Source organism: Tachysurus fulvidraco, chromosome 4, assembly GCF_022655615.1.
Source record: "Tachysurus fulvidraco isolate hzauxx_2018 chromosome 4, HZAU_PFXX_2.0, whole genome shotgun sequence".
NCBI classification, from domain to species: Eukaryota; Metazoa; Chordata; class Actinopteri; order Siluriformes; family Bagridae; genus Tachysurus; species Tachysurus fulvidraco.
This window is the reverse complement of record NC_062521.1, coordinates 27426300-27435747: the sequence shown is the minus strand read 5'-3', so window position 1 is coordinate 27435747 and position 9448 is coordinate 27426300. Positions and strand designations below refer to the sequence as shown.

At 36.7% G+C, this 9448-nt stretch overlaps 1 protein-coding gene across 1 annotated transcript; it reads right to left on the bottom strand.

Moving 5' to 3' along the window:
- Positions 1 to 2106: 2106 nt before the first annotated feature.
- On the bottom strand, positions 2107 to 7985 carry LOC113662860 (zinc finger protein 135-like). The gene is given in 4 exon segments (XM_027178023.2): positions 2107 to 2743; positions 2746 to 3984; positions 4546 to 4615; positions 7900 to 7985. Coding segments are annotated over 2 exon segments (1245 nt in total). The 5' UTR covers positions 3929 to 3984; positions 4546 to 4615; positions 7900 to 7985; the 3' UTR covers positions 2107 to 2681.
- Between the last annotated feature and the right edge of the window lie 1463 nt (positions 7986 to 9448).

Here is a 9448-nt window from a genome sequence, read left to right as displayed (position 1 = left end):
AAATTACAAATAAAATCTCCACAATACTTAAACAATGCAAATGTAGTTCACAAACTAAACATAAGCTTGCCTATAGTTCACACACCCATTATTCAAATCTTATTATCGCATAAATTTTCTTAGGGTGTTTTTACACCTAGTTCCTTTGAGCCCTCCAAACGCTCTCAGAGTGGTTCAGTGTGTATATGTGAACAAACCATGTGATCTGAGACCCCTTTAAAGGACCCACAAACGAACCGTACTCAGACCACCTCCGGAGGTGGTCTGAGTACGGTTCGTTTGTGGTTCGATTTGTGTGCGACATGTGAAAGCAATGCTTTGCATTGCATTGCTTTGCATTTCGTTTCGCCAAATGTTCCTGGAGGCTTGCCATACCTGCAGCCATGTTCCGTCACTGTGACTGCTGAAAACACAAAACTTTTCGCCATGGCAGGTCACGGAGTCATGTGGTCTTATGAAGAAAGCTGTGCATTTATTGATATTTGGAAATAGGATGCCAATAAACGCCAACTATTCTCAACAAATACTATTTATAATTAAGAATATTTAACACACATATACATATACACACATATATATACACACATACATGCACACACATATATATACACACACACATACATATATATATATATATATATATATTAAAAATAGACCAAATACCCAAAATCCATTGCTGCACAGAATTCTGGGTTCTGAGTTCTTATGAAGTGTGTGTGTGAACACGAAAGGGTCTGAGATCACTTCAATACTAAAGAGGACCAAAAAGAGAACTGGGTTCTCATAAGCTCATAAACTGGGTTCTCTTTTGAGTCCACTATATTGTGAACACCAAACGGACCCTTAGGGTGTTTTCACACAGTTCGTTTTAAAAGAACCAAACCCAGTTCTCTTTTTGGTCCTCTGTAGTATTGAAGTGACCCTTTCCTGTTCACACCTCAACTTCATAAGAAGTGTGCTCATGTACGTCTGTCGTAGTTTTTTCACTTTTACGCGACATTGTAGTGCTGTTCTGTTGTACCCCATTTCCTTCAGTTTTTGAGAAAACAGAAGAAATACTTTTATATTTTTATGTGTTGCGAATAGTTGGCGTTTAATGCCATCCTCTTTCCAAATATCAATAAGTGCACAGCTTTCTTCATAAGACCACACAACTCCGTGACCTGCCATGGTGAAAAGTTGTGTGTTTTCAGCAGTCACAGTGACGGAACACGGCTGCAGGTATGGCAAGCCTCCAGGAACATTTGGCGAAATGAAACGCAAAGCGGACTGGGACCTCATTGCTTTCACATGTCACACACGAATCGAACCACAAACGAACCATACTCAGACCACCTCCTGAGGTGGTCTGAGTACAGTTCGCTTCTGGGTCCTTTTAAGGGGTCTCAGATCACAGCGTTTGTTCACATATACACACACTGAACCGCTCCGAGAGCGTTTGGAGGGCTCAAACGAACTAGGTGTGAAAACACCCTTAGTCAGTTGAAATCTTCTTCTAGCTGTATAGGTACAGCATCTGATCCTCTGCCATCTTGCAGTAGCATTTATGGCAATTGGAATTGTAATGTATTTAATTCATATGCAATTATTTCATTTCTGTAACTAAGTTTTCTATTTTCAGAATTTATTTTTTAGCAAACATCAGTTTCTTTTGTTCCTTTTTTCTGTCCTGTTTAGCTTCTCTATGCCTCCTCCTTTTTACCGTGCTCATTTGTTTTTGTTTACTTTGCTTTTGGGCAGGAATGTCTCCTAAAGTGTATTTGGGTTGAGTTTTAGCTTTGGGTCGAGGGGAATTCATGAATCCTACAACTCTATTCTCACTTATTCCTACAACTCGAGACAGAACAGTTCCTCTGGGAGCACCTATGTTTCTAACTGGCTTCTGGGACATTATGTGCCTTTATTATGTGTGATGTGAGTGCCAGTGGTCTATAATCATTTAGTTTGCTGGGGCATCCCTTTTTTGGTACTGGAACCAAACATGATGCTTTGGGTAATTTACCAAGGACAAAAACTCAAAAATCTTTGAATGATTCACTAACACATAAGGTACTAAAAGACTGAAGGCAGATTTGCATCCACTTCGTAAATAAAGCAAACCCAATGTAATAATGAGTAATTTAATGTAATAAGTAAAACTAAGCTAATCAGCACATAGTTACATTTACAAAGAAAATTTTTCAGTTGTTTTTTTTTATTAATCATATCCCCCTATAGGGTAATAAGTTCATCTACTGGCATTCTGGGGTATGAGAAGTAACTGGTCAAAATCCAGAGTGAACCTCACTGTAAAGAACACACAAAGAAAGCCAAGCTCAGGATTGACCCAAGGAGCTTGAATAATTGATACAAATTGCTGCAGCTTATTATACCTAATATTAATTAACATTTCAAGCATTTGTCAATCTACACATGAATTGAAATTCTTCTTGACAGTGTCTGTGTTCTCCACCATTATATGTTTTGCATGGGGAAGTTTTGTATAAATCTGCTGATGACTTGCTTTGTTTCCTTTAAATGTTCTTAGATAAATCTCTACAACACTTTTCATATTGACATCAGCAATATATTTTTTCTCCATTGTAAAAAATCTGGTGCTTTTTCAAATGATATGAACGTTTTAAACTCTTCCCACAGTATGAACAGTAATGTGGCTTCACTCATGTGTGAATAAATTGGTGCTATTTCAGATAAGATGAAGTTGTAAAGCTCTTCCCACATAGTGAGCAGTCAAATGGCTTCATCCTGTATGAATGCGTAGGTGCTTTTTCAAAATTCTTGACTGTATAAAACTCTTTCCACAGAGTGAGCAGCTAAAGGGCTTCTCTCCAGTGTGAATGAGCAGGTGCGTTTTCAAATAATCTGATCTTGTAAAACTTTTTCCACAGTGTGAGCAGCTATAGGGCTTCTCTCCAGTGTGAATTCGCTGGTGCTTAATCAAATTACCTGAAAATGTAAAACTCTTTCCACAGTGTGAGCAGCTATAGGGCTTCTCTCCAGTGTGAATGCGCTGGTGCTTATTCAAATTACCTGAAAATGTAAAACTCTTTTCACAGTGTGAGCAGCTATAGGGCTTCACTCCAGTGTGATTGCGCTGGTGTATTTTCAAAGAACTTAATTCTGTAAAACCCATTCCACAGTGTGAGCAGCTATAGGGCTTTTCTCCAGTGTGAATGCGCTGGTGCTTAATCAAATTACTTGAAACTGTAAAACTCTTTCCACAGTGTGAGCAGCTATAGGGCTTTTCTCCAGTGTGAATGCGCTGGTGCTTATTCAAGCTACTTGAAACTGTAAAACTCTTTCCACATTCTGAGCAGCTATAGGGCTTTTCTCCGGTGTGAATGCGCAGATGCTTTCTCAAATAATCTGATGCTGTAAAGCTCATTCCACAGTGTGAGCAGTAATATGGTTTCACTCCAGTGTGAATGCGCTGGTGGTTTTTCAAATAACTTGACGTTGTAAAACTCTTTCCACAGTGTGAGCAGCTATAGGGCTTCTCTCCAGTGTGAATGCGCTGGTGGTCTTTCAAAGACCTTGACTGTGTAAAACTCTTTCCACAGTGTGAGCAGCTATAAGGCTTCTCTCCAGTGTGAATGTGCTGGTGGTCTTTCAGAGAACTTGAATATGTAAAACTCTTTCCACAGTGTGAGCAGCTATAGGGCTTCTCTCCAGTATGAATGCGCTGGTGGTCTTTCAGAGAACTTGAATATGTAAAACTCTTTCCACAATGTGAGCAGCTATAATGATTCTCTTCAGTGTGAATGCGCTGGTGCCTTTTCAAAGAACTTGACACTGTAAAACTCTTTCCACACTGTGAGCAGCTATAGGGCTTTTCTCCTGTGTGAATGCGCATGTGTATTTTTAGTATACTCTGAGTTAAAAAACTCTTTCCACACTCTGAGCAGAAATGGATTCTCTTCTTGTCCATTCTGCACAAATCCCTCTGTGGTGATTAATTGTGTGAATACAGCCAGACGTTTCACTCTGTAGCAGAACAGTAGACAAAACATCTTAGATTATTAGGTGGTAAATAAGTATTCTGTGCTTTATTCATCAGTCACAGAAACTGAAGTCAATAAACAAGGCAAGTAAATAAACAAAGCCAAAACTTAGGCTATCAGCATTCAGGTAAACATATAAAGCTCCCTCAAAAATAGTGCTGCCAACAAGAGTTTCAAGGTTATGTTTCCTGGGTTTCTGGCCATTTAACAGGCCAATTTAATTTAACTTTGTTTCTTTAGGAACACTATGACAAAACTATCCAGTAACTAAATAACTGACAATCTACCTTCAACATCAAGACTATTCTTGTAAATATATTCAAAAGTAATATCATACTTGACATTTCCTAAATAATATAAAAAAAAAACAATTTTAGTTCTTCTTACACAGTTATTTAACTTACATTTTTGTATTTAGACTATGATAAGTTTAATTAATTAACTGTATATAAATATAATATAAATATATTTATATATCTATTTAAGGGAATCAGACAAATATAGTTTTTAAAATTATTCATTTACTTAAAGAAGGAAAACTTACCAAGTAGAAGTGACCTTTTTCTTAAATCCCAGTAAATTCACAGCAGTCTTCTCAGTGAGAACCTCACAAACTGACAAGCAAAAGCAAATGTGCAAAATACATTAATCCTTTGTTACAATATAGAGGAATTTGAGTCACAGTACCAGTTGTGATCAACATATATGTTGAATTTGCTAGTACTATCTGAATCAGTTTCTAAAATAAAGTTTAGATGTCACATTAGTCATATTGTGATGCATTTATTAAATAAATGCTATGCTATTCTTTTGGAAGGTAGAAATAAAGTGAGCAATATATTTTTGTTATAAAAGTACATTTCAGTTTCACTGGGAATAAACCTTATTAAATAAATGTATTACCTAAAATCAGGCAAAATAGTTATTTTTTCTTTATTCAGTATATTATATATATATATATATATATATATATATATATATATATATATATATATACATATATACACACACACACACATACACACACACACACAACTATACAGGTATTTTTATCTATTGGTATAGAAAGCGTTAAGTGACAGAATAAGCAAAAAAAAGCAAATTGTTAATTGCAAAGCCACATTAATGTTTAAATATGTATTCATGTTATTAGTAAATGCATGAACATATTTCATTAAAAAAAAAAAAGAAAAAAAATCTTTTTAATCCAAGTAAATTCACCGCAGTCTTGTGTGTGAGGACCCCATCTATGTCACTATATGCCCATAAGGAAAGTTTAACAAACTCAAAAATGGTGCTCTCCAGTCTGAATATGCTTTGTGTTGTGCTGGAAAAACAAAGTGTAGTGGGTGAAAAGAAATGGAGACAGAACAGTGCCTCCGGGAGCACCTACGTTTCTAACTACTTTCTGGGACATTCATTATGCAATGTGAGTACCAGTGGTCTATAGTCATTTAGAAATAAAAGTTTACATCTAATACCAAATCCAAAGATGACTTTTGGAAGAAAGGAATATATATAAAAGCTTGCCTAAACCTATACCCAGTATGCATTTTGTTGTAGGCAAGCTCGTGCGTGTTATACTCAGTTATTGCTTATTCAGTCTGCATCAGAAAACAAACGCAGGCATACACTTGGAGAGTGTTTCTTGCTTTGTTACCATCTTTGCATTTTAATTACTTTTACTTATTCCAATACTGTTTGATTATTTGACTGGGATTTTATTTGTATTCTACTTTTACTTTACATACATTACACACATTTATCTGTATTACATTGCTTTTATAAAAACAAGGACTCCCAATGTAAGGACCCTGAAAAGAAAAGAAAGTCCAAGTCTGACTCCTTCATCTAAAGTTTCAAACAATACCCTAGGTAGAAGAACTAAGATCAGTCTCGAAAACGTTTCAGAGGGCATTTACACCTGGTCTTTTTATGATCGGATAGCTATCCGATCACAGAAAACGCATGAAGTAACCAAGTGTAAAAACCCCCTAAAGAATCAAAACAATAGATTAGGTAGAAGAACTTGAAGAGGATCCTTTGTTAGGAGACCCAGGGACCTCAAAGGACAACCTCGTTCAAGGTAAATCTAACTCTGATAGTTGATCTTGCATTTTCAATATTAACCCATACAATCTAGGACACATTCAGTAGTGGGATTGTGAAAGGGTTTCCTACCCAATACGAAAACAAGTGTCACTAAGGGACACGTACGTCAGTATAAATACATCATGGTGGCCCCTACGGGGATCTTTGAAAAATAATGCATAGAAAGTCTATGAAAATTGCAAAAAGTTCAACTAAATAAGGTAACTGCACAAGGAACTAGAAAGTATCCGATACAAGAGATAGTTTAAAAAAAAACCTTCCATCCCATAAAATGAGCAATCCACCTGTGATACATTTGGTTATCAAACTGCCAGCTGGCCCTCACCAACAAGGAGGGGCAGAATCGGTAGCACACTGGGAGGTGAGATGCACGCCCTAACTCCCAAAAGTATTAGAGATTTGTGTAGAGCTCTGGGAAAGGATGTTGTCGTCCGAGTGGACGATGGCATGCAAGCCCCTCCAGAATATTCAGGCTCAAGCTGGATAGTTAGTATATGGCACAAAGGTAGGGAACTTAAACTTCCATTACCACCAGAGACTGGGAAAAGATCCACAGGTGACATGTCAGAAGTAAGTTTAGGAGACACATCTATTGCGGGAAAAACTACAGGACGAGGCAAAACTCCCATGGCCCAAGAATTGGTAGATGCTCATAGGAAAAGGAGAATTAGTGTGAGACAGTCGCCCTCAAACAAGGATGAAATAGATTCAGTAATGCCACGGCCATGGGATGAGACTCAGAAAAGTCTCTACCCCTTTCTACCCCAACAGAAAGATCCTACTAAGGTAACATCCAACCAAGAACTAGAATAAAAACAAGGCAAAAAAGATCAACTTCTAGGGATAGGAGAAACTCAAACAGAGCAGGGGAGCAGAGAATAAAAAGGTGTGTGTTAACTTCAGCCGTGTTGAACCAAATGAAGAAGCCTAACACCACATTAAAAAGGTTAAAAAAATTCACTGACCTGAAGCTGGGAAAAATGCTATGCCTAGCCACCGGAGAAAAAGGGGATGAGATTGGGGACAGGACTGACATGAATGAAAAGGCCAAAATAGACCCAATAGACAGGAATTCCTATGTCATGTATTCTCAGACCTCACTGACCTAAACATACCCACATAGAAGGACTAAGAGATATATTAACAGAAAGACTAAATTCAATCCGACAGTTCAGCCTGACTCCGGGTCAGAAGACGATGCAAAGCCCTTAAGCCCACATAGTTAAAAAGTTTCTCGGGGGAAGAAGACATGACAGAGACATCAGGCAAAGTGGATGTAATCCTAAAGGAAATAGGAAGACTAGAATGGCTAAACCAGTTACTGACCCTATTAGGTTCCAAATACTTGCAAGAACCGGACTAATAGGAAAAGACTCATTAGAGAAGGCTAATCAACTGCTCAAGGCAGGACAAATGCACCAACAGAATTGATAAACCAATATTGATGATCAATATGGTTTAATTTGCCAGTATTATCTAAATAAGCTTCTAAAATAATGTTTAAATATCACAAGCCACACTTTGGTCTATTTATCAAATAAATGCTACACTCAATACCCCCCCCCCAAAAATAAATAAATAAATAAATAAATAAATAAATAAATAAATAAATAATTTTATAGAAAATGTCACTATTTTCTTACAGTGTATTTCTGATTTGTTATTATTTTACATAAAAGGCTGTAAAACTAAATCAAAGGACAATCAGGACAAAAAGCTTCGAGATCATTATTGAGCTAATAATAATTAAGCTAAAAGTAACAATAAATGCAATAAAATTAATTACCAGAGAGTAAAATCACCTCGTTCCCTAAAGCGCACACGGTGCTACTGAATGCGCATGCGCGAAGCAGGAGTAATATATACACAAACACACGGTGCACCACTATTCAAGGCCCCACCGACAACAATTAGTAGGAACCTCTAACAAGCATCATTAAGCAGTGAACATCGACTTTAGTTAAAGCAAAATTTACATTTAACAAGTTTTGTTGAAGTTAACCCATTCACAAAATTATTTATTTATTTATTTATTACAAGTTGAACAGTCATTAACTGCATTTCACAAACAACCGAACACTGCCAAAAACAAAAATGTTTACCTTTAGCATCAGTTGTTGCAAATATTATATTCAAAAGTGACATCTTATTTAATGATTCTTAACTAATATAAAAACATTTTCTTAAAGTTATTTCTACTTTAACATGTATTTTTTTTATAACGTTGTTATATTACTGTGCATAAAGAAAAAAAACTGTTAATTAAAAATAAACAAATCTTACCAAGTTTAAATTATCTTTTTTTTTTCACCGCAGTCTTGTCTGTGAGGACCTCAACTATGCTGACCATAAGAAGAGTTTGACAAATGCCCTTTTACCACCGAGGCAGTTTGAGTGCTGGTTCGGAGCCAAAGCCTAATTTAGAACCAGTTCCTTCTTTTTCGACACCCAAATCACCGGCGGGGCTACCGTTAGCACCTTTGATAATGTACCTGTAAGGAATTATTTCTCTATCGTCTGCCGCCTGGACAGGATTAAAAACTGTAAGGAATTATTTCCCTCTCATCTGCCCAGGGGCGGTTCTCCAGGCCTTTTTTTAGGGTGGATTCAGCCCCCCTGTCTGTGATCTCAGCCACCCTAAAACTAAAAGTATAATTTTTTTACTTTCATAAATAAACAATAAAAATTACGTTAAATGCAGGACATGTCGTCGATGGGAAAGAAAGTTATTTATTATTATAATCCAAAATGCGATTTTTTTTTACTTTGCTTTTACGCACGTGCGTTGTAGTCTTTCAAAAGTGCCCCATCAGTTGTCTGATTTATTTGAACGGAGCGCGTGCACGCGCAGTCAGTGCTGGAGGCGTTTATCTATAACGTTAATCGGCTGAGGCCGCAAAGGCGGCAACCAAAAGCAGTGACATTTCAGTAGTCATATTACACGATTTGTAGCACAAACGAAATATTAATGCAAACAATCCATTCAATACTAAATAAAAATAACATTTACTGATTTGGTCTTTGTCTTGTGAATATTTTTTTTTATTAATGACTGCATTCATTAGTCGGATAAGCGGTAGAAGATGAGTGAGTGAGTGCATTCATTAGACACACTGTTCGTAGAGAATGCACACATACATGAACTTATTTGATTCAAGACTGGCAGCATTACATCATGCATAAAATTTTGGTGTCCACTTTTGCCAGTTTAAATAATACCATAACTTTTGGCTTACTATGTAGTCATATAATATATAATATATAACTCTTCTTGTTTTAAATTCTCACTGAGGTGAAATCTAAAGATGAAATCCTAGAACTGCCCCTGCATCTGC